Raw genomic sequence first — 27,378 nt, 5'->3', positions numbered from 1 at the left:
CATCCTCCTTCATGTTTTTTCGGCCTCCCTAACTGCCTGCGGGATATTGCGCCAAGCCACTTTAACTGAAGTACCGTAAATTTAGGTAAATTTACGAGTTTGGCATTATTTCTCTGGCAGTGAAATAATGCATAATTTGAATGGCTTCCATACTGACGCAATGTCTCTAATACAAAACCTGGGGCCCAGTAGATGTTTATATCATGCAGTACGATAGTACTGTATACCGTATAGCTGGTAATTTTGAAGGATTTTTATTTTCGGATATTTCGAAGAGGCCCTTCTATTCAAAAATAAATTCCCATGTCCGGTTGTTCTTCGAAAATAAATTCCCGCTAGTGAAAGCAACGATCCAACTTTTGGTGATTTGCTTGTGTATTCCTGGAGTTCAGCTCAATATTATGCGTAAACTGTATCATTGCTGTGCCAATAACCAGAAAACAGGCGATCCAGAATGGGAATTGATGCCATCTGCTCTAGAATCTATGGTAGAGAGTTAGCTATAGCTACGATCGAGCCAGAAATTTGTTCCACTCGAGACTCCCCCAGTCTTCTCTCCAGTGCACAGCGATAGAGTTATTCTTTCAGTAAGTCAGTTTTGGCAAACATTCACGTATCTTCATAATTGTGACGTGAATTTACGTTTATTTGAAATACACCCAGACTTCAAAATTAAAATTCTTTGACATTTAGATTTATCTACTTGTGTATAATTTTCTGCTTCAAAAATACCCGCTTTACGGTAGTAGGGACTATAAAGGAGCAGGCTTGGCCCACAAATAATATCACCCAAAAACCAGCATCAATTTTCCCTGGCAACGATGAGGCAGTATTGGTTAGGTAAAACTAAGCCCAAACAAGTCTTCGGATCAACCCGAAACGTTTTCATCAAGTTGCTACGGAATTTTAAAAAAATTAATGATATTTTCTACTGACTGACTGATGCCTTCAGATAAGCGTAACTCAATAACGGCTAAGGCTATGGGCTTGATTTTTTTTCACTGTTCGATGCCACTTCGGCCCGAGGTGCCTTTGGCATACTGCAGTACGTACAATGCATTCTTCATGGACTTACTAGTGTCCTCTTTGATCTCCCATTTATCTTTTCTGACAACGAAAATTATTGATTTGGTAGTAGCACATGATGGCTTCCGTTCGTAATGGAAATCGTCCATATTTTTCATAGTGGCTATTTTGATTGCAGATGTGCTTTTCAAACTGTTCTTGATTCGTACTGCTGTGTAACGGGTTGAACATATCTGACAACGAAGCGTAATGGATACTTCACTTTTCAGACGATAATTGATATAGCTGGGGTGCGCAGTGCCATTCAGATACGGTATGTGTGGGTTCACCAGTCATAATAATTATTTACAAAAAAAGTTAACGAACAAGTCCACAAAAAAATTAGAATTTTCAACTAGAGTAGGGACCATAGTAGGTAGACTCATGCACTACTGTAGTCTTGGCTATCTAGGACTAGTAAAAAAGTATTGTGCAACTGTAATTTTTACACTTAACATGTACACTTTATGTTGCTTTAATCAATATCATAAATTCAAACTGTTCAACTTAAAGCATGCAAAACAATTTATTAATATGTACTCTAATACATTCATACACAATTATATACTTGTGTTAATCAACGAAATCACTACATAAACTTGATGATGTGGATGATATTAACAGTTAGTAGTTGGAAAAGATTTGAATTCTCTTGTTAACATGGTCACTAACATAAATGTCACCGTTCTTATTGACAGCTATTCCACATGGAAACAAGAATTCACCATCACCAGATCCTCTAGATCCAAATTTGTGTACAAGATTTCCAAATGGATCAAAATCACTACTTGATGATTGCCAGTATCAGTCACTAAGATGAAGTTATTTGGGTCAACAGTTATGCTCTCTGGATTACACAACTCATCATCATGGTTACTAAACTTGTCAATGTAATCACCATCCAGAGTATACCTGTATACACAGTTATGACTCAAGTCAACCACAAGTACTAGTAACTACTACATCATAAGGAAGACCCAACCATCCTCTCCCAATAGTCTGGTGGAATGTACCATCAGTTAAAAACACTGAGATACGCCTGTTGCCACTGTCAGCAACATATACTTTACCATTGTGTACTGTTAAGCCAATAGGATAAATCGTTTTACCAATCTGCAGCAAGTAGTCACCATCAATAGTAAACTTCTGTATCCTGTAGTCATCAGTAATGTACAAGTGATCATCATCATCAAATGTAACTCCTGTAAGACCATCAAACTGACCACTATTGTATCCTCTAGTACCAATCTTCCTCACCAAGTGATCCTCACCATCGTATAGGTACACACAGTGACTGGTGCAGTCAGCTACTGCCCATTTACCATTCCTACTAAATCCAATACCCCATGGTCTAGCCATCCTACCCTCATTGTTCACTATTTTACTGGGCTTGTTTAGTGAGGTGTAATCATGACTAGCCACAACATTATAAGGGCTTCCCTTGATCTGTTCTCCATTGACACACACTGACACCTCCTCTTCTCCAACTTGGTGTGGTACAATACAAGCCACATAAACACCATCATTATTATCAGTGACTAGTATTGTGTTGTTGACTTCTTCTAGCTGGACACTCACTTGATCTGCACCTTCTCTGAAACAACGATTGTCCTTTGTGATGATGGTGAACTCCACTTTCTTACCAATAATGGTGTTCTTGGGAACACCTATAGTTTGACACTGTTGAGGATCAGGTGCTGCAGTTGAGTATGATACTGCTAATGATTTGTTGGAGTGTGATTCCATCAAGGTAACTAAATGATGATCCTGAAATTGTTTACTGTATGTGTGGTAGTCAATACAGCAATGACATAGGAATGAGCTACACTCGGTACAAAAAGTCTTTATTGGTTTATCTCTGAAACATTCATCACATTCACCTTCTGGTTCATCTTCAACTGTACACTTTAGGACTAACTGATCCACTATATGATTAATGGTAAAAGCATTATCAAACTCCTTCACTCCTCCTGCAGGGACTATCACTTCCTTACGACACTGGGGACATGTGATCCTGGACTCTTCCTTCATCTTCTCCAGACACTGTTCACAGTAGGAATGGTGACAAGGTAGAAACTTGGGCTTCTTGAATAACTTGTTACATATTGGACAACTGAGACTATTGACAATCTTCACTTGTTTTGCAGCCATCATCAAATGTGTAGTAGATACTCCACCAGCTATGATAGTATAGAAGTGAACAATAGAAATGATCACAGTGTTATCACATTAGCTGATGTGGCTACTATCCCAACTGCAGTGTCTTGTGTTTAGTGGCACCCACTCCTACCAGTAATCTGGGAAGCTTCTTGGTGCCTTCTCTACCAAATCATTCTATTTTTGCATATAAGAATTATGCAGATGTATAATGATACTAAGCCAATGTGTACATAAACAAGGTAGTGGTACGGCACACATACATAGCAAATATGTTTATAACAATGTAACAATGTATAGCAGCTACTTGTACAGGTGTAATTACAGTAGTTGATATAATTCAATATATGTTCCCTGAAAATGTTCACACTGTGCCTTTGTGCAAATCTAGTAGTTGATCCAGAGTACCTGTCTTCAGTGTACTGACAAAGTAGTTTAGACACAGTTGAAGCTGACTTCCTTCAAAAAGATATAGATAATCTCTTCCACTGGAGTGTTTCATCTGACTTGTTTAGTTAACATTCTATTATGTTGGCTGTGCTTACTAAATCCCAGGTGCATGATTGGCTTAATTTGGGAAACATTGGGCAGCCCAGAACATGGCTAAGTGAAGTGCTTGACCAAGTTAGTACATGGCTTCTGCATTACACTTGTCATCTTATGACTGTGGCTATTACGTAACGAGCATCATGGTCAATCTACCTGGCCAAACAGCTTCACTGCACCCAATTTCCCCAAACTTCTGCAGCAGGTACACACACACACACACACACACACACACACACACCAACACACACACACCAACACACACACACCAACACACACACACACCAACACACACACACACCAACACACACACACACCAACACACACACGCCAACACATACACACACCAACACACACACACCAACACACACACACCAACACACACACACAACGCACACACACACACACACCAACACACACACACACCAACACACACACACACCAACACACACACACACCAACACACACACCAACACACACACCAACACACACACACACCAACACACACATACCACACAATGGGAGCAACATGGATACAATATGCATCTCAAACAGTACACATACAATCAGCGTATCAAGCAGTACACATACAGTCAGGATATCGAGCAGTACGCATACAGTCAGGATATCGAGCAGTACACATACAATCAGGATATTGAGCAGTACACATACAGTCAGGATATCAAGCAGTACACATACAATCAGCGTATCAAGCAGTACACATACAGTCAGGATATCGAGCAGTACACATACAGTCAGGATATCGAGCAGTACACATACAATCAGGATATCGAGCAGTACACATACAGTCAGGATATCGAGCAGTACGCATACAGTCAGGATATCGAGCAGTACACATACAATCAGGATATCGAGCAGTACACATACAGTCAGGATATCGAGCAGTACACATACAGTCAGGATATCGAGCAGTACACATACAGTCAGGATATCGAGCAGTACACATACAATCAGGATATCGAGCAGTACACATACAATCAGGATATCAAGCAGTACACATACAATCAGCGTATCAAGCAGTACACATACAGTCAGGATATCGAGCAGTACACATACAGTCAGGATATCGAGCAGTACACATACAGTCAGGATATCAAGCAGTAGACATCTTGACTGTATGTGTACTGCTTGATATCCTGACTGTATGTGTACTGCTTGATACGCTGATTGTATGTGTACTGCTCGATATCCTGACTGTATGTGTACTGCTCGATACGCTGATTGTATGTGTACTGCTCGATATCCTGACTGTATGTGTACTGCTCGATATCCTGATTGTATGTGTACTGCTTCACATACAGTCAGGATATCGAGCAGTACACATACAGTCAGGATATCGAGCTGTACACATACAATCAGGATATCGAGCAGTACACATACAGTCAGGATATCGAGCAGTACACATACAATCAGCGTATCGAGCAGTACACATACAATCAGGATATCGAGCAGTACACATACAATCAGGATATCGAGCAGTACACATACAATCAGGATATCGAGCAGTACACATACAGTCAGGATATCGAGCAGTACACATACAATCAGGATATCGAGCAGTACATATACAGTCAGGATATCGAGCAGTACACATACAATCAGCGTATCAAGCAGTACACATACAATCAGCGTATCAAGCAGTACACATACAATCAGGATATCGAGCAGTACATATACAGTCAGGATATCAAGCAGTACACATACAGTCAGGATATCGAGCAGTACACATACAATCAGCATATCAAGCAGTACACATACAATCAGGATATCGAGCAGTACATATACAGTCAGGATATCAAGCAGTACACATACAGTCAGGATATCGAGCAGTACACATACAATCAGGATATCGAGCAGTACATATACAGTCAGGATATCAAGCAGTACACATACAGTCAGGATATCGAGCAGTACACATACAATCAGCGTATCAAGCAGTACACATACAATCAGGATATCGAGCAGTACACATACAATCAGCGTATCAAGCAGTACACATACAGTCAGGATATCGAGCAGTACACATACAGTCAGGATATCGAGCAGTACACAATCAGGATATCGAGCAGTACACATACAATCAGCGTATCAAGCAGTACACATACAGTCAGGATATCGAGCAGTACACATACAGTCAGGATATCGAGCAGGACACATACAATCAGGATATCGAGCAGGACACATACAATCAGGATATCGAGCAGTACACATACAGTCAGGATATCGAGCAGTACACATACAGTCAGGATATCGAGCAGTACACATACAATCAGGATATCGAGCAGTACACATACAGTCAGGATATCGAGCAGTACACATACATTCAGGATATTGAGCAGTACATGAGCACCATAAGTTAACATAGCATACTAGTAGAGATTATTGTGCAGTGGCTGCCTTGTCTGTATTAAGAGATGTTGGCGTGAGCTAGGAGTGCAGGTACAGACTGTATCATTGCCGGAGAGGAGTGTATATATACTTGGTATGCATTGCTACTCCATCTCCCTAATATCTTGATTAGCCAATCCGGTATCCCTGCTGCAGCGGTAGTGGTTGCTGCACCACTTCTGAAGCTGTGGCTGGAATATTGATGATGACTGTACTTAGTTTTCAGCAAAAGGTGGTGAATGGTATTTGTCAGGTGCTGCCTGTCTAATGGGGAAAATCTGCCACACTTGAACACTGGTGAATCATCTTGGAGTGGTAGAATTGCCGGAACATAAAGTTGAAGTGCTCTGACGGGGTATGTGAATGTACCACTAGCATGAATGGCAATGGTATGGCCATGTCTAGTTTTAGACTGCTCTATCAGCCCAGTATATCTGTCCCCAGCAAGCTGTATGTGCCACCAAGTCAGATTTGGAGTTGCAAATTTGCTAGCTCCATAAAATGCTAGCATGAAGGCTGCTCAGAGCAGACGCTTCTCCAGGGGGGAGAATGAAGGATCCAGACTAAGTTGTGACTTCAGTGTCTGAAGGCCAGTGATGGTTATTGGTAGGCGAGTGTGCAATGATACCCCTTGTGATCGTTTGATGCCAGTGCACAATAGGTGGAGCAGTTCATCCTTCATGGGGTCCTCAAAGCCTCTCTATGTGACCCAGTCGTATGCCAACAAGGTTACCTTGATGCAAAAATAATGTAAGGTAAGTGGTGAGGCTGGAAAGGCTGCTACTGTGTATCGGTTGCAGAATTGCTGAAGGGCTCTCACTCCTGCTTGATATGTTTTCCTTGTGGATGGAACAACCCCTAAAGATTGATAGTGGCTGAGCAATCCCTCAAGAGCTGGATCGGCCATGCACGGGTGGTATCGGGGTTGGTGGCTGTTCTCGGAGCAAGTTGGTAGAAATGGTGGACCTGAAAACGAGAGAGAGCATCAGCAATGTAGTTATCTGTGCCAGCTATATGAGTAACAATTACATGTGTGCTGCACAATAATAGAGCATACGAACAAGGGAGATGACTTTGGCAGTTAGTGGTGCCTTTCTTCCAAATCTCTACTACAGCCTGATTATTGCAATGAACAAAGACCTTCTTTCTAGGCCAATGGTGGCCCCAGGTGTTCACTGCAGAAGCTATAGCAAATAGTTCCTTCCAGACTATGCCTCTGTTTACTTGGTCACCTGACCAATGTGACTGAATCCAATGTCCAGACCAATAGATCCCCCAGTCAAGGCTGCCCAATGCATCTGTAAACAGAGACATAGACATAGAGGTGGACTAAGTGCTTTCCAGGATATATGATGTGCCATTCCAGGTGGGGAGGAAGGCTAGCCACCAGTCTAGGTCTAGGTATGCGTCTGTACATAGGTGAAGGCGGTGGTGCATGTGTGACACTTTGAGCCAGCGGAGAAATATTCTACCTGCTGGGACTGACTACCTTGCAAGCAAAGGATAGTTTTCTAACTAAGGAAAGCAGTTGTGTATTTTTCCTTCTTCCTGAGTGATTTTATTGATAAGATGAGGTCAGCTTTTCATTCAGTCTGGTTGTCATGTTCTCAGTGTCAATAACAATCCCCAGGAACGTGAGTCAAGTTGATGGGCCTTCAAACTTAGAAGTCTTGACAGGAACATTAATTTTGTTACATAAGGAGAGCATTGCTTGCAGGTTGTCTGAGCATTCCTTTGTACCAGCTTCAGTATGTAAAGCAGTGGTGCAAGAGTGCTCTGAGGGGGTATGCTCCAAAGTTGTAGTGTCAGGAGTGTATGAGTGTAGTGCACGAGGTGTGTTCTAAAGGGTTAGTATAAGCAGTGGTTTGTAAGTTGTCTAAACCTTTACTGCACAAGTTGTGTTGTAGAATTTTAGTTCGTGGGTGTGCTAAAGCTTCAGTGCATGATGGGTGTTCTGAAGCTTCAGTGCCAAAGGCCTGGGTGTACTCTGAGGGGAGTAAAAGTTGAACCCCTGGCTGCATGATCTGTTTGAATGTAAGCAATGGTCCTATAAGGGGCTTGGTTACACTCGATAAGAGCAGTCATCATGGCCTGAGGTTGGCCTCACTGGTTTTGGGTGGCTGGTCTCCTGTCAGGATAGGAGATGCGAGGATGGGGGCCCTTGTATGTAAGGCAGATGTGTTGAAAGGTGCATGCATTTCTGGTGCACTGCCCATTGTTAAAGTGACCACATGTTGGAGCTCCGGATGTTCTGCAATTTGGTGGTCTAGAACGTTGCAAGCTGTCACAAAAGGGCGAGTGAGGGCAGTTGTCTGGGTAGTGGTTCTTAGCCCCACAGTAAGGGCATGGCCATCGTTGTGTAGTGTTGGGGTTGGACATGTTTTCATACCACAATTCTTGATGGTGCTGATCCCAACAAAGGTAGGGGTTGGAAGCAACCATTGTACGAAATTGCCTGTCATATCTGAGCCAGGCCCCACAGATGTTATGATGCGTTGGTATCCAATCAGCTTCAACGCATGTGCAGAGTTGTGTGAAAGCAATACCATTAAGTAAGTGTTCCATGCTTGCATCCACATGGAAATAGATGTGATGGGTGTAGGCTTATGCATGGCATAGTGTGTTGTGAATGTGAGGTATGTGTGGCATAAACAAATGATGTTTTATCAAGTAGCACAGCAAAATCAACATACTCACCTTTAATTATCTGTTGTTGTTGTAGCTGAATTGGCACAGGTGTGGGTAGCTGTTAAATGGCATACTGAGGCAGTAGTTGCTGAAGGGGTAGCTGGATTTGCTGATATAGCAGTGGTTGTGCTGGTATAGAGTGGGACTGTATTGGTGCTGTCTGCTGGGGAAACTGTTGGTTGTTGATAGGTAGCAGGCTGTTGTAGTGCTGTAGTGGGTTGTTGAACTGCAGGCTGTACGATACTGTCTGCTGGGGCAGCTGCAGGTTGTGGGCAGGCTATAGAGCAGTAGTGGGCTAAGTTTGCTGGTTGCCATCAATTGAAGCAGGAGATAGGGCCTGAGGTGTTGACTGCTACTTCTAAAAACCAGGCGCCATGCAGCAAGCAAACCTAACTAATTAATTAACAGTGTACTCAACTAATGTTTTATAGTAATTTGTATTTCGTAATTGATGAAATATTATGTAATTCTGTAATTACATTGCTAAGCACTGCTAAGGAGACATACCTCGAACAAAATGCTTTAATCCACTACTGATGCACAGAAGTATCTTTTTAACTGTTTTATAGTTCGTCTATAACTTTTTCTTGTGCAAATTCTCCCGGCAAAGCCTCAAAGCTGCTCTTCTTTTTCATCTGCGTATGTACAGGCACGCCTCCTTTTCAACTCAAAGGAATTTGTTATACCTGGTAGCCTAGGAGGCCAGCTGTGTTGTTTTTCAGCTGTTTGACGTCCACAGAGCCCTTTGGGTAAGGCCTTCACCACGTCCTTAACTCATTTCACCCATATTTCAAACTGGCACGTATTAACCGTCTTAAACCAAAGCATACCTGCCCAGAAGGCTATTATAGCCTTTATTTATCACATAAAAGGCTGCTTTTAGCGAACAAAGTTTTGCTCACGTGGATGTGGAAAGACAACACACTTTTTGGAAAACAATTGCAGTAAAGTGGGCACAAACCTGGTTTAAAAACAACATTATTTTCACCTACACAATAGACAACAAGCCCATAGCTGCTGTTGAAAGTATCAAAGATTTAGGAATAATAATATCACAGGACGATATACACTATAAGATGATATCAGGAAAAGCCTATAAAATGCTTGGATTAATAGGTAGAAGTTTTTAAACCAGGTGCACGCCTGGTTTACTGAAATTGTTTTCGTAAAAGAGTGTGTGTGTACCTATCTACCTATGTTTGTCCATATGCACCCACATGAGCAAAATTGTTAAATAATGATAAAAGCAGCTTTACGTAAGAATTAAAAGTGAAATGACGTCTGTATTAAGCTTCTGCACAGGTGAACTTTGCTCTGAGGTGGTTTCTTTTTGGCGGACTGAAATACGGGTGTGGCGACTTTCCTCAGACTACCTTCTTCCCCTTGAGGTTTTCAGGCGTTTAGCAACTGAAAAACAACGGTGCAGGCCTTGTACACTACCAGGAATAGCCTATCACTTTGAGTTGAAAGAGGGTGTATCCCTTACGTACGCGAACAAAAATGAAGAGCAGCTTTGAGGCTTTGTCGAGAGAATTTGTGGGGAAAAAAAAACACGTTAGTCACACTATAAAACAGTTTAGAAGATACTTCTGTGCGTAATATGTAGGTAGAAGCGGTTTGTTTAACAAGCGCTTCCTTAGTAGTGCATAGCAACATAATTGAATGAATTGTGAATATTTCATGAATTACGAAGTACAAGAATTAGCTAATATTATTATTGCACAACCCAAAACTACCCTATTGTAAAATAGTAATACATAGATGGTTAATTCATAGTAGCATATACTGTCTATAGTTAATTCCAGATGAGTTAGCTAGCTGCATGGCACCTGGTTTTTAGAAGTAGCACAACATCAACTTGTTCAAGCAACGGAGCAATCATGACCACAATAAAGCTATACATCTCACTGATACGTTCTCAAGTATTATACTATTCACAAGTGTGGAGACCTTTCTTAATCAAACATATCAATTTGTTAGAAAGAATACAGAGACAAGCCACTAAATGGATTTTGAATGACCATCATGTGTCATACAGGTCTTGTCTGATGAGTCTACAGCTGTTACCATTAATGTATGTTTATGAAATTAACAACATTATCTTCATCTTTTTCATAAAAGTATGAAACTTTCCACATAAATAGTATTCCTCATGACATGTATTTTTTGATATAGTGCCATCACAGATTTGACCTTTGGTGACCTTTATGGCCATTTTTGTCCAGAGATTTGATCATTTCTGTCTTTATCTTCCTGAGGTATTAATCGGCATGCTAAAACATGGTACCAAAGTAAAAGTCTTGTTGAACGAAACAACTTGGTTCGTAACGTATCTGAAGTTAATAGGTAATTCTGTTTTGAAGTTATGATTGCTTTATCATCTTCGAAATTCTCTGAGTTTACCTGCCCTTGGGGTATAAATTACCCATGGGGAGGTAAATCATCTCAAAATTCATGGGTAATATAAATGATCGTAACTTTGTAATCAAAATCACTTATTAATTTGATTAAAAACTAAGTTGTCTCATTCAAAAAGATCTTTATATTGGTAAATGTTTTAGCGAGTTAATTAATGCCTCAGGAAGATAAAGACAAAAATGATGAAATTCTGGACAAAATGGCCATAAAAGTCACCAAAGGTCAAATCTGCGATGGTACTACATCAAAAATTGTGTCATGGGGAGTGCTACTTATGTGGAAAGTTTTATGCTTTTATGAAAAAGTGCATGATTATTGTGTTGTGCCGCTATACCACTTGTTGAATCGATCTCCTATTTTTGACAAAAAAAATCAATACATAGGGTTGTAGAGATATTTTTACCTGTCATCTATCAAAGTTACAATAAAGTTGACAAAGATGTACAAACGCCTTAGTGAATCATGCAAGATCCACATGTATTTGTGGCTTACCACAAACACTTTTATCACATAATCGTTGGGGAACCTGTATTCTGCGGAATAGCAGAATTACGGAATAAGTGAAAATCACATTCTAAACTTTTTGTTACAGTTTATAGCCTCCAATCGCGATGGCACCGATCCTCAGGGCAATCTTTAAATAGGATATGTACAAAGATATTCACTCTAGAACAATCTAACTAAGCTAAACTACCATCAAGTACACTTCACTACACAATCGCTAGAAAACTAGAATTTCTTTGTACTATACTTGCTCATACCAGCTGTCACACACGAACAACTGCCCAAATTTATTAGAGTTATATACGAAGTGTTAGGGCCGAGGTTGGAGCTCTGATGTTGGGAGCTAAAGCAGTATTTATCCTCCGAATTTATTTGAAACACTTTAGGAAATTGTAACAGAGTTATAAGAAAGGTCAGATTATTCCATGCATGCAGGGTAGCTACCTAGGGGGTAGATTGTTTTGTCCTAAACTATTCGGCCAGTTAGCTAGCTAGCTAGCTGCTCGTGTATGACAGCTGGTATGAGCAAGTATAGCAAAAAGAACTTCTAGTTTTCTGGCGATTATGTAGTGAAGTGTATTTAACAGTATAGTTTAGCTTAGTTAGATTGTTCTGGAGTGAATAGCTTTGTGCGTATCCTATTGCCCGGAAGATCGGTGCCATCGTGATTGTGTTTTCTACGAGGTGAGGAATGTATATTAAAACATTATAGAGTCTATAAACAATAACAAAAAGTTTAGAATGTGATTTTCACTTATTCCATAATTCCGTTATTCTGCTTTTCTGTATTCCGTGGAATACAGGTTCCCTAATCGTTGTGCTAATCCCTTCAAAAGCCAATTCTGCTATATATTTAGTCTCTTTTTGCGACTAATTTATTCAAATATCTACTTAATGGCTGCCTAAGATTAACAAGGTCTCCACCATATAAGCAAACGCTGTAAAAGCAGAAAATTTGTTGGGAAAAATATCTGGTGAATTGAACAGTTTGCTTGAATTTGACAGTTCCTCTGGGCCTGCGCGTGCGCACACACACACGTATAATAGTTACATTGGTCAAGGGAACATTCCCTAACCTGTCCATGACTAGTATTCAAAATTTTGTCCTGTCCTGCCATATTGTGGAAAAAACCTGCCAGCATACAGCAGTAGAATGCACACTCAATTGTGCTAGTTATGTAATCAATGTGGATTTCACAGTAGCATATTTGCCAGAGCATTCTGTGAGAGTTTCTATTCATACTGAGATATTGTGAAGCACCCCAACAAGTATCATCTGTCATGAGACTGGAACAAGGTGTACCCACATAGCTGATCTAAGCATGCATTACAAGTTTATTAAGACAGTGCCAATTGTCCATCGTGATTTCAGATTATTTGCTGAACAAGTTACTAACTATTCACTATTAGACAGAGACCACTTTGCGGGAGCTGAAGTTATGTATACAGTTATTCATGGGTGAATTCTTTGTTGGCTGCTACTATATGCCTTAGACAGGTGACCACTTAATGCAGACCACATTAATTGTATACATTGCGTTGTGTACTCATGACCATTGCTGTTATACAAAAGTGACCGCTAAATTTAGGTGGCCATCCACTATAATTATAACAAAAGCGTGAAAACATTACATCATAACCAAGACTTAAGTCACAATAATGTTCTAATCACAAATTAGCACAGCATTAAACGTGTGTCTTTCTACTGGATATAAAGTTTCAGTTGATCTAAGAGCACCGCTTCATCATTATGGGCTTGATCAGTGCAGATCCTCACTTCAATGTCATCATCTTGAGCTTCTGGGAATTCTCTAATAAACCACGGTAAGCCAACATTGGTACAGCAATTGTTCTTAGCATTAACACAGCCGGCTCCGTCCCATAAGGGGTCACTAGTATAGTAAGTAAGTTCAGTTGCTCCAGTATTGCCAGACTCACAGTAATAATGTTTACCTACAAAGGATGGAGGGGATGGACCGGGGAAAACAGCACAAGGACAGGTTGATGTTGGGTGGTTGTCGTCATCACTGTATCCTACCACATAAGTCCACACGTGCTTGCGTGGATTCCCCAGAGTGATAGAGACTCCATCAACATAAGGATCATTGATACTCCTGACACCTCGACGTGATACAGAATCAAAACTGTCAGTGCTTCCTCTCTGGTATCCTCTTACCATACCACGTATCTTCCTATAGCGGGCTGTTCAAAATTTTAATAACAACAATTCAGGTGAATTTGGTGCCGCTTGGTCTTGGCACAAAATTCACCTGAATTGTCGTTATTAAAATTTTTACCATTAGCCTACCATCACAGCCATTTCTTGGCCGCCACCTTGGATTTCACATCTTTTTTCACCATAGCCTTTCTCAGGGTCGCACTCTTTTTTTACAGCTTGGCTGTTTTGGATTAGATATACTTAACAGCATAGAAGTGTTGAAGTCACCAAATAAAGACTGTGTGACATTCTACATGCTCGTAAATTATTTACTGTTAACATGTATTAATTATAATGCAAAGAAAATTACAGACAGACTCTGGTCAGATCTTATGGCAGCACGTCTACTCCTATCATACTCTCTACGCCTAGCCAATCTATCAGTACAAATTGGTTCTCGGTCGAATATTATATAGACCTATTGTACCTTGCATCTCTTTGCTCAGGTGTTTCTGCGAAGTCTGTTGCGCTCTCTCCTTCTTCTTAGCCTCTCTGCTCGTGTTGCGTCACTCTCCACATTAATCGCCATGTGGAACAATGTGCACACGTGGTCAATAGTAGCGTGTACCGGTATCCGTATACTTGCATACCTTGTTTATCGTTTCATGATGTCCGTATACGTGACACTCGCACGCTCGTACGTACCAACCTAATATGGAATTTGATCGTTTTTCTTGTATATGTCTGTAAACATGCCGCTCGCACGTACCGTTTCCAGATTATTGTTTCATGATGTCCGTATACGTGACGCTTGCACGTTCGCACGTACCAACCTAATATGGAATTTGATTGTTTTTCTCGTATATGTCTGTAAACGTGCCGCTCGCACGTACCGTTTTCCAGCTAGTGTGGGGCTCGCTCAGGCTCACCCCAATTAACTGAACACAGTAATTTTTTGGTTATGCATATATAGAACAATAGGCAACATCTGCTTTGTGTAGCACATTTACTGTAACACATGCAATTATGTATATTTACATATGATTTTCTTCTATTTATTGACTTACTTATAGACAGTGCACCATTATTAATATAAATTTAATTTCTGTTCTATTTCCACTTCACAAATTTTGTGTATAGCCAAACTTGCACAACCAGTACTACCAGTTTATTAAAATAAATGTTCACCCAAGAATTAGCTACAACCAGCATACTGTAAATCTTCAGTCTAGGAAGTAAAAAAAGCAAGCAAAAAGCCAACTTTCCAAAATGGAAGATAGCTCATGGGGGAGCTAGCTACCACCCTCTCTGGTCCAATTGCCAGCCATGCATTCCATCATAGCATCACCAACAAAAATATAACTAGTTACCATAGCTAACACATTGTTAATAGCTGTACTAATATTATTGATGTGTACTCTACCTAAAGACTTCCCCTTCCAGCATCAGTAGTTGTAGCTATTCTTGTAGTTTCATACAGAGGCATGATGAGCTATCTTATATATTTGTTTATATAGCAGTCCAGTTCAAGTTTGTTATGTGATATTACCTGAACAGTTACCAAAATGATAAAATATAGAATTGCAATGGAACGGCATAGGAATAGCATTGAAACAGGTGACAGAATTCTGCTCAAACATTGTTGTGATGCTATAGTGATAATGCTGGGATGGGAACCTTTTTGACACTTACTATATTATACTCACAAGGGATATGACTAATGCATACAACATTCCTGAGGGTGCATATTGCCTGAGGGTAGAATGTGCTATGTCTAGGTCATATCCCAAATAACCATGTTATAACTATTATAAGCAACATTTTCACACCTCTGATCAAAGAAGCCACCTGGGCTACATACAAAATGTTGACCGGTCAACATCTGGGCAGCAATAATCTGGATGTTAACGTGATTAGGATGCACAACTTGGATTTCGCCATGAAAACCACTTAGACGGAGAGGGTTTTGTTATCCTCGCCATCCTGCAAGTCGAAAAACATTGGGCTAAGATGAGAACTAGTGCTATAGCTTATTCACCAGTCATTTCCGCATGTCTTCGAGTATAGACCACACTCCCATCAAAGTTACCACTCTGCACAGAGTAACGAAGCTCACCTATCTAGGCCTTTAGTGAACTCCGTAATTACTGTATACCCAGAAATTTTTGCAGTTAGCAAAACTACTGTGAAATTTTATCATGTGAAAATTTATGTGTGCTCTCCAAACTTAAAACTCATATTACAGCTTACTGATAAATTATTGTGGCATCATAGATAATGTATGCGTTCCTAATGGATTGGAAACACCCATATTTTTTACGTAGTGACGTCATGTAAAACAACAGCACAAGAAAATCCAGGTTCAAAGGTGAAATATGGTGTTTCAAAACGATTGTGCAAATTTCCTGAAGAAACAGAAAGTGCAGCGTTGTTTCTTTGCTGTTGTTTACACCACTTGTAGCAGGTAGAGTGTAGTAGGCTAACTAGATATTCACTGCTTTGCTGTATATTTCCACTGTTTCGATAAAACTTCAGAAAACAGGCACTACTTTGTGCAGTTGTTTAGCTCAAGCTGAGCAATACTGTAGCATAAAATCTATTTCAATGTATCACACATTTCTTTGGTTGTGATGCGGTGACGAAAAGTTGGCTAATAGTACTGCTGCTGAAATATTAGCTGGTGCGTACCTGCCATTGTCACCTGATATTTCTTCCAATGTCCACAGACACGCTGTGTTCTTGTTCAGTACACAACGCAAAGCAATAAACAATGTAAAATATCCACGCCTTCAAACTGGCCTTCAAACAAGCAAGAGAAAGCCAACAGCCACTTAACAAATTTCCCAATGTATTGGTGTACCGTAATTAGGATAGGTAAATTATTTAACGGACGTTTCCAATCCATTAGGAACACATACATTATCTATGGTGGCATCTAGTGTGTGATAATATTTGTAGGCATATGTGTAGTCCGCGTTTACAAACAGTATAACACATTCCTGATATAAAAGTGGGTGTGGCTCACAAAAGAAGCTGCTGTAAGACTAGACTATGCCTCGTACAGATTGCTACTACTGTGTTACTTGGCTCAGACTTGCTTTAGTATGACGCTTGAAGAATCCAGACCCACGTAGCTGTGTGGTTGAGAACAAAAATCTTTGAATTGAACAGCTGTGATCAGTGAATTTAAAATGTAAAAATCCTGAAAAACTACACAACTGAGAAATATACATACCGCGAAAAATTCCGGGTATACTGTATATGATTCAATAGCACTGATTAATACATTAAACTCACATAGCTGAAATTCTCCGTGACATCTTTACATTCATCGTAACTGAACATAACCAGAATATGCTAATTGCTTACCCATAATTGAAATTTTTGGGCATGCATATATTATACAAGTATTATATAAGGAAAAATTAAGTTCAATTAGGGATCATAGAAAAAAGTTGGGAAACAAGGGAGGTCGCCTACACCTGCAGATATACTAGTGAACATTTAATCCCTAATTCAGTCTCTCCCTTGTTTCCCACCTTTTTTTTTCTATGATCCCTAATTGAACTTAAAATTCCTAATTTTTCCTTATACTTTTTCGTTAACTTTTATTGTGTGACACTTTACGCTACTACACAACAAACGCGCACTAGTCCAGGAAGGATCCGGTTATCCCAGAAACGGGACCCCTATGGGCATGTCCACTTTAGCACTAGCACATCTCACTGATACATGCACTAAACAGTTTATAGTGAAGCTAGATTTTATTTCCTGCACGATTTACAATGCCATGCTGCCATATGGTGGCTACCGCCGTTGATGGGTTAAACTTCCGGGCAGGTAAGCTATGATTTAAGGCAGTTAATACATGCCAGTTTGAAATACGGGTGAAGCAAATTTATAAGGACGCGGTGAAGGCCTTTCCCAAAGGGCTCTATGGACGTCAAGCAACACAGCCGACCTCCTAGGCTATCGGTATAACAAATTCCTTCAAGTTGAAAAGGGGGTGTGCCCGTACATACATGAACAAACATGAACAGCAGCTTTGAGGCTTGCCTGGAGAATTTATGTAAGAAAATACTATAGACAAACTATAAAACAGTTAAGATACTTTTGTGCATTATTTGTGGGTTAAAGGTTAAAGTGATTTGTTTGAGGTATGCCTCTTTAGCAGTGCTTAGCAAAATAATTACAGAATTACAAAATATTTCATCAATTGCAAAATACGAATTACTGTATATAGCAACAAACTATTAGTGTAGTGAATTCCAGTTATGTTTGTTCGTAGGCGTAGCTAGCACCTCGTGGTTGGTGGGGGGCTAGACAATGGTAAAGATAAAATGATGCAAAGCATGTGAGAAAGCCTGCTAAACCAGAGGGCCTGCCAGGGGGCATGCCCCCAGAAAGAAAAATTAAAAACTAGTGCTCTGAAATTGAATTTCAGTGTATTTTTAGCAGTAAAAATCATGCCAGTAGTGTATTACTTACCAGGGGCGAATCCAGGGGGGGTTCGAACCCCCCCTTTTGGAAGAACCTCTCTTATTCAAGATACTCTTAATAGAGCTGTCAAGATCGAGATACTCTAATAGAGCAGTCACAGTATTCTTAAGAGGAGCAGTGTAGCAGGCTACATGTGGAGTTATAAAAATAAGGAAATTTGGTGAGGGTATCTATAGGTGAGGGGCAGCTATTGTAAGCAGGTGATGACCTTTTTTTTTGTCTTTGACTTACAGCTAAGCTGAAGTTACAATTCCAGAGTGGAACCCCCCTTTTCAAAGTCTGAATCTGCCCCTGCTTACGTGTGTAGATTACCTTTATGTCCAATACAAACAACACTGCTGAACATGAAAATAAATTTTAGAGGTGCTTATCACAATCGTCACTCTAAAGTGTTGCTGAGGAGTTGGGTCTGCAGGTAGATAGTTTCATAACTACTTTATGGATTGCTGATTGGTTAGAAAGGTGATTATAAGTAATCTGAATTGCTGGCGGCAGGTAGATTGTTGAGTACTCAAGAGATAACTTGAAATGGCTATAACCAAATTATTGGGGGGAGGGGGGCACCTATGTTGTTTGCTATGTGGTGCCTGGTTTTTAGAAGTAGCACAACATCAACTTGTTCCAGTAGCTGTAACAATATAACATAATAGGAAGTGTACTGTACCAAGATTCAAATACTCTAAATAACAAAAGTATAGAATATAGCAAAACAGTATGTGCGCTGTACTAGACTTGTTTGTCATTTACTGGATATAAATCTTCAGTTGATCTACCAGCACTGCCTCATTTGTGTAGCCTTCATCTGTACAGATCCTGACTTCAATGTCTTCATTATGGGTTCTGGGGAATTCCCTGAGAAACCATGGCAACCCAGTATTAGTACAGCAAGTATTATTAGGGTTGACACAGCCAGCTCCATCCCACAAAGGGTCGCTGGTATAAATTGGGCCAGCCAATCCTTTACTATGTCCGGACTCGCAATAGTAATGATCACCAATGAAGGCAGGAAGTGAAGGACCGGGATGAACAGCACAAGGACAATTTATGGTGGATGTTTGCTGTCATCACTGCATCCTGCCACATAGGTCCACACATGTTTACGGGGATTCCCCAGGGTAATAGAAACTCCATCAACATAAGTAGCGTCAATACCCCGTACACCTCTACGTGAGTCAACACTGTCAGTATTTCCCTTCTGGTATCCTATAACTAGTCCACGAACCTTCCGATATCTTATTCCATTGACAGTGAAGTTTGTGGAATAACATCCTGCAGTATCTTTTGGGGATCTGCAAGCATAAATATCATTTACTTTTATCTTCCTCCACTCTTTGAGACAATCACCTCCTTTACTAATATCCAAATTAGCTATCTCCATCCATCCATTTCCTTCTTCCATGTCACAGTCAGCAAGAAATAGCTTATCAGACTTGCCATGGCTGGATGGGTTCTTCTCATATATATCATTACAGGAAGCTCCAGGATTACCAACACTTAGTCCATACTGTTCATGACAAGTCTCTTTACTGGCTGCTGCTAGCTGTAGCAGTAGCAGCAGAATATCAAAGCAGCAAACAGTGACCTCCATCTTGAGTAAATGAAACAGAGTTTAAATATAGTGCTTTGTTATATGAGACAGAGACAAGGGATCATGGTGGAAATAGGAGTGTTTCCATGATATTTTAAAATGGTATGTTGTGGTTGTGGGTTGAATTACTCTTGTAATAATGCTACCCACAAAAGCAACCACACAGTCACATGATTTCCTATACTCTCCTTGGCAACACAACTATTGGTATACTTGACGCCAGTGTGGTCTATATGTCAGGTTCCGTCCAACTGAAGCCATACACCAGAGAAAATCCATAACACAAAAGTTTGTCGTATATTCACTAAAGAAGTCAAAATTAAGCCGTGAGTAGCTAAAAATTCCAACTTAAGAGGGCACACTACTAATTCCTATGGCTTCACAAGCAAAATCTTGGTCTGATCTGTGCATGCTTTCCATCCCCTTTTGTATCAGATGTGTTTGTGGTACTCAAAAATCACCATCTCCTGTTAGAAGTACTGACTTTAAGACTCGGTTTAGTATTTTAGACCGGAAGAATGAGAATTAGGATCTAGTCTTACAGTTTTAGTTCTATGCTTCTTAAATTTTGTCATCTGCTACCCAAGTATGTTTGTAACAAAAGTATGGAAGTATTATTTTTGAACTATTTTATCAAATGAACTATTGAACCCTCTAAATTTTCTATGAAAAACAGTAATCTCCTCTTTTGAAGTCATAGTAGTCATTCCTAAAAATCTGTTTCCATACTTTTAAAGATAATGCTATTACAGGGTAGGTAAAAACAGTGGACCCAGGGACCCACAGAAATCCAACTCTACTTGGAATTTTATACACTTCACAGTATTCTATACTTGTACTAGGTCGTGTACTAGGTACCTTTGTAAGTAGTCTTGCATGGCCAATTTTTCTCCCCTCGTGGAGTCCATGATGTTTACACCAATTAGAAATTATAAGCGCCTCTAAAAAGTGTCTGAAGCTGACGGAATAAGGGCACTACAGTAAGCATACTAGTCTATTATGCCACCCAGCTACTACAGTACAGTAGTTTAGGAACATAGTGCAAATGCATTATGACGTATGAAAAGTTGCTGGAACTTGCTTAGTTTGGCTTAGCTGGTAATTGCTTGCCTGCTGCACAATGAGCATATTAGTCTATAAGCTTTATCCGAAATTATGTCACAGACATAAAAATGGCCGCTGTAGTGTGGGGACATTCGTAAAATTTGTATGGGCAACTATGGGAAGAAAATTTTTGAACGGCAATATCTTAGCCAAGAAGGAAGATACCGAACTCTAACTAGCAGGTATGGCTATAAGACATTACAATAAGTGCATAAAAGTGATTTTCGGTTGATTTTCAAAACAACGCTAGATTCCTATTCTTTCAGCTACTTTATAACCATACCTGCTGATTAGAGCTCGATATCTTCCATCTTAGCTGAGATATCTCCGTTCAAAAAATTTCTTCCGAACATCCCCACACTACAGCGGCCATTTTATGTTTGTGACGTAGTTTCGGATAAGGCTCATAGTCACCTAGCTACTAAAGTTTAGAAACATTGTGCCAACAAATACTCTGGGAAAATAGCGAGTGACCTGTAATTAATGCAGTCAGCTTCAGACACTTTTTCAGAGGCGCTTATAATTTCTAATTGGTGTAAACGTCGTGTGAGACGCCACGAGGGAGAAAAAGTGGATTGCTTGCAGAGGTACTTAGTACATGTATAGAAGACTGTGAAGTGTAAAAAGTTCCAGAAGAGTTGGAATTCCGTGGGTCCCGGGCCATTGGTCCCAGGGTCCACTATTTTTACCTACCCGCTATTACAAGCCACTGCAAGAATTTTCAGGGAGCTTCACAATCAGCTGTAGGAGGAGAATCGATTTTAGTGCTAAAATTACAGTGTTTTGTAACCACGCCATAACTTCAGAGGATTTCACTCAGATTTGCACTAAACAGAAGTTCAATGTCTCAACTGCAACATGTGTTATTCATCAGGTGGAGAACAGTATCTGTGTTGGTTTTACAGCTTCATATGAAAGCACTTCATTTTATTCTCAGAAGCCATAGGACATAGTTGCTTGCCCCCTTAACAAAATTGAATCCATAATATAATCTGCATAATTATTATGTAGTCTAACATACTAGCATTGATACCTGTGCTACATGCAGGACTTTCTCCACATTTTTGCAATAACATAATCATACAGTACAATAGTAACTGTATGGTAGGGACCACAAAGGAGTAGGCGTGGCCCGCAAAATAATATCACCAGCCTCGATTTTCCCTTACAACGATGAGGCAGTATTGGTGAGGTAAAACTAAGCCCAAACAAGCTTTCAGATTGAACTGAAACGCTTTCAACAAGTTGCTACGGAATTTAAAAAAAAAATTATTTGACAGAATTTTCTACTGACTGACTGAGTAAGTAAGTAACTGACTGATGCCTCCAGACAAGCGTAACTCGATAACGGCTAAGGCTACGGGCTTGATTTTTTCACTGTTCGACGTCGCTTCAGCCCAACAGGTGCCTTTTGCCATACCGCAGTACGTACAACGCATTCTTCACGGCCTTACCAGTGTCCTCCTTTGTGTCCCATTCATCTCTGCTGACAGGGAAAGGTGTCGATTTGGCACGAGCACGTGATGGCTTCCCTTCGAAATGGAAATGGTCCGTATTTTTCATAATGGCTATTTTGATTGCAGAGGTGCTTTTCAACAGTTCTTGATTCGTATTGCTGTGTAACAGGTTGAACATAGCTGACAGTGAAGCATAATGGATACTTCACTTTTCAGATGATAATTAATAAAATTGGGGCGTACATTGCTTGAAATAAGCAGACAAAAATGTTAAGACATAGCACTAACTAAACTATTTTTGATCAGACACTTGTAAAATTTGTTCAGACATTGAAAACTTTTACCATGAAAAATATTATATTAAGTTGGATATGCATTTGTCTGAGTAAATTTCATACCAATTTTGGTTGGACATGATGTCCGACCAAAATAGAACATGTTTGGACAAACACCAATTTTGGTCGGAAAATGTCCGATGTCTGACCATTATTTCAAGCACTGGGTGTGGCACCATTTCTTTTGGTATGCATAGATTGTAGAGGTGCTTCCGGGAAAGTCCTTGATTCGAAATGCTGTGTAACGGGTTGGACATAGCTGACAACAAAGCATAATGGATACTTCACTTTTCAGACGATAATTGATATAGCTGGGGCACACGGTGCCATTTTAGATGTGGTATGCATGGGTCCACCAGTCATAATAGAATTATTTACAAAAAAAGTTAATGCACAGTAGGGATATAACACTTCTTATTGTTTTACTGTGATTTAATATCATGGACTACTCCAACTTGTTTCAGTACTTTTATCGATGTGCTATGGTCCCTACTCTAGTTGTAAATTCCAAATTTTTTGTGTACTTGTTATAATTTAATGTAATAGCAAGCTACGTATATGATACATCAGCACCATTCATGTATGCATCATGCACAGTGATGTCACAGTCAAGGTACTTGCTATCTACGTTTGTATAGGAAAATATTTAGACCTCACCACCATGGCTGTTATGCAAAAGTGACCACTTAATTCAGATGACTGTTAACACAGATTCCACTATAATTATAACAAAGTGTGAATGTTAAATATGGCGTGTATATTTTAAGGAAAAAAAACATTACATCATAACCAAGAGTTTAAGCCACAAATCACCAGCCTAGTGTTACATGTGTGTCTTTCTACTGGATGTAAAGTTTCAGTTGATCTATGAGCACTGCTTCATCATAATGGGCTTGATCAGTGCAGATCCTCACTTCAACATCATCATCTTGAACCTCTGGAAATTCTCTAATAAACCACGGTAAGCCAACATTGGTACAACAATTGTTCTTAGCATTAACACAGCCGGCTCCGTCCCATAAGGGGTCACTTGTATAGTAGTAAGCGAGATCATTCTTATGAAATGCTCCAGTATTGCCGGACTCACAGTAATAATGTTCACCTACAAAGGATGGAGGGGATGGACCGGGGACAACAGCACAAGGACAGGTTGATGTTGGGTGGTTGTCATCATCACTGATTCCTACCACATAAGTCCACACGTGCTTGCGGGGTTTCCCCAGAGTAATAGAGACTCCATCAACATAAGGATCATTGATACTCCTGACACCTTTACGTGAATCAAAACTGTCAGTGGTTCCTTTCTGGTATCCTCTCACCATACCACGTATCTTTCTATAGCGTGCTCCTTTGACGGAGAATAGTGCAGAATAACAACCAGCAGCATCACTAGGTGCTCGGCACATGAACTTGTTGTTGACTGTAACTTTCCTCCATTCTTTGGGACAGCGATCTCCCTTGGTCACATCAAAGTCAGCAATATTCATCCAACCATTTTCCAGTTCCATGTTACAGTGAGTAACAGATAATCCATCACGGTCAGTTTTGATTAAGTAGTTACCAGGTTTCCCATGGATGGATGGGTTCTTCTCATTGATATCACTGCAGGAGGCTCCAGGGTGGTCAACATCTAATCCGTACTTTGCATCACAGCTATCACAGGCTACTGCCAAATGTTGCAGTAGAACAACAACAAAGCAGTAAATTATTAATCTCATTTTGACAGCTATAGTCTAACTTGCAGTAAACTTTTATGAAGTATGTGAAGTCTAGACCAGTGGAATGTATCTATACATGTAGGACAAAAGAATAAACAAGGATGTGGTAATTAGTGTGTAGGCGAATATTACTCATGTGACATTGTCAATTCAGAACAAACATTTATCAGTGATGTGACAATAAAACCACTGTTTGTTTATCAATTAAAGGGGAAATGTGCTGTGTACATGCTGTAGTATGTTTTGATGTATTGAAGCCACCAGCTGGTTGCATTGTGTATCTTGTCAAGTTCATGTTGTAGGTGGTAAAGTACAAGCATCACATGATTTTATTGGGCCCCAAATTTTGTAAACAGCGCACTGCTCCTTTAACTGTTGAATGTTGGAATGTTCCTGGCAGCTGCTAAAAGTTAATTTAATTGAGTCCCTCCATTGAATTAGATATGATGTATAACTACTAAAACAATCATTAACTAGATGTGCCAGACTGAGACAAACGCTGTTGCTGGAGAGAATAGGGGATGGGATTATGGACCTGATAGTGGCGCTCCGTAAAGTTCAATTGACACCAGAGTCTGTGGGTCACTACCCTTGGACAATTACTTGTCCATTTTTGTACTGACAGATATGTCTGTCCTCTTGTTGTTTCAGGCTCCAGTGTTTCCTGGAAATCATGCCTCAGTTTTTACCCTCAGCATTCTAGGGATAACCCACCCAGTCTCTACTAAGACATACAACAAGGAGAACACCGCCCATGTCACATTAACTTGTAGTTAGTGGAGGATGAGGAGGTGGGTGGGAAGGGACAACAACAGAGGGAGGCTGAGAGTATTACCTATATGACTGGTTTGGATGTGGTTGACAGCACAGGCAAGCTTGTCCTGCTAGTTAACCCTGTTTAACCTGCTATTAGACTTGTACAAGATTCACATTATTGAAGAGTGGAGCAAGGAGAACCACAAACTACTATTTGGATGGTTGCAGGTTCGAGGCTTCCCAGATCCAGTCAGGGATATTTTTTTTCTTTCTCACCTTTTCAAACATGCTTCATGTCAAACGAATAGTGGTTTATTGTATTCCGATATTCATTCAACTCTTACGAAATTAGTTGAACAATCAGTGTACAGTTTCATTGCTATGAATGCAATTCAGTAATTAAGGTAGATTTGTGGCTTCGTATGAATAACATACTGAGAAAAAAGATACCATAGTGTCCTTTCTGAAATGATTACAAAGTAGAGGTGCCTGGAGTAAGCCACTAATCCATATGAAGTCTTACACTAACTAATAGCAATTCACTGTGGAATACATCTTCACCAATTAGTGGCTGCCTAATGCTATTGCTTTATGACCATAGTCCTTTCCTTTTTGTTGCTTTCTTTACCTTTTACCTTGTTAATTGCTGACAGTTAATCACATGTCACCATATAAATGATCACGTGCAAATAATCGTTTGTTAAATTTATTATTTGGCTACAATGCAAACGATATCAATCTGAATATTTGGCTAATTATTTGAGCCCTAGTAACAACTTTAAACAGACTGTAGGACCAGGTGTCCTACAGACCTTCAGCACTTGTGCTGTAAAGTCTTAATAAATAAACAACAATGGAGCCAGCCCATAACCACAGAATATGAGGAAGTCCACTTCTCACTGAGCAAATGGGCAAGATGTTGATAAGTGGTGGTAGCTAGCTGCCTTCCCCATACCGCCAGATATAGAAAATACAAGGAGTATAAAGCTTCCATGTTCCAATTCTCAGACGTGTTACTCATAAGCACAACATTTCTCCATTTCATGTCTTGAAAAGGTAGCAGCCAGGGTAGGAAGCTGCAAAACAGTTAAATACCTGTACATCAAAGTAGGTGTGATGGTGTAAACACCTCCCAAAATAAAACCCTAACATCATTCCACTTGTGCATCATCATTATCTTGAATAGCTGGATGGTGGTACATTATCGCTCCACACAAAGGATACAGAAGAGGCTCATGCTGGACATTGTGACACACACTTCAGACTTGCAGTCAGATCCCTAATTTCATTGTGCCTAAAGCTCCCTGTGGGCAACTGAGGGTGTGGGACAGGCTAAAACATTTGCCACACACACAGTGAGATGGAAGATGTGATGGCATAAAGTCAATACCTTAAGGCAAATAGCATGCAATAAACTCACCCTTGTGGAGTACAAAACATACTACTCCAAGAGAAGAGCAGTAAGCCAAAAAGAGGACCCCTCCTCTTCTTTAGACAGCATTCAACTGCCCAGCACAATGGAGGACAACTGGAAATGGGACAACTGGAAATGGGACAACTGGAAATGGTAGACTGCAGCCAAGGATTGCTCCTTGAGAGCAGACAGATGGCAGAATAGCTAGTGCTGGCGGTGAACCACATCCTCAGGAAAAGCTGGATTCTGATGGATGATCAATTCATTGAATGAAGACCTCAGTAATGTGGTATATGAATTGTATTCCTCAAAACTGTGGAAAGATACTTGTGAATACGAATTGTACTAATTGTTCACTCAAGGTCCCATGCTGAGATAAGAATTTTTCCAAGCTCAGACGTTTGTCAGTTTCCTATGGTAGTTTTAAACATGGTATTATTGTTTCTAATTAACCAAACACAATATTTTTTAGTATGCATAGAACAATAGGCGACATCTATATTATGTAGCATGTTTTCTGCAACACACACACACACACACACACACACACACACACACGCA

The 27,378-nt window shown here is 40.1% G+C and overlaps 2 protein-coding genes across 2 annotated transcripts in view; one reads left to right on the top strand and one right to left on the bottom strand.

Moving 5' to 3' along the window:
* Positions 1 to 27,378, top strand: part of LOC136256104 (uncharacterized) — a 54,192-nt gene that overhangs the window by 11,741 nt on the left and 15,073 nt on the right. The gene's annotated exons all lie outside the window — the stretch shown is intronic.
* Positions 1,764 to 3,216, bottom strand: LOC136255252 (E3 ubiquitin-protein ligase TRIM71-like). Its single transcript, XM_066047979.1, has 2 exons — positions 2,048 to 3,216; positions 1,764 to 1,977 (listed from the first exon to the last, which is right to left on the bottom strand). The coding sequence occupies exons 1-2, from the start codon at positions 3,214 to 3,216 to the stop codon at positions 1,764 to 1,766; spliced, it is 1,383 nt and encodes a 460-aa protein (XP_065904051.1).

The sequence above is a fragment of the Dysidea avara genome, chromosome 5, assembly GCF_963678975.1.
Source record: "Dysidea avara chromosome 5, odDysAvar1.4, whole genome shotgun sequence".
Lineage (NCBI taxonomy): Eukaryota > Metazoa > Porifera > Demospongiae > Dictyoceratida > Dysideidae > Dysidea > Dysidea avara.
Note: the sequence above shows the minus strand (reverse complement) of the source record. Positions and strands in the feature narration are given on the sequence as shown.

What these genes read in the sequence shown, in the direction of transcription:
- LOC136255252 (XM_066047979.1), bottom strand. Translation starts at nt 3,216, where the DNA reads ATGGCTGCAAAACAAGTGAAGATTGTCAATAGTCTCAGTTGTCCAATA. An exon ending in CAGACTATTGGGAGAGGATG is followed by an intron (nt 1,978 to 2,047) that starts GTTGGGTCTTCC and finishes CTGTGTATACAG; the next exon opens with GTATACTCTGGATGGTGATT.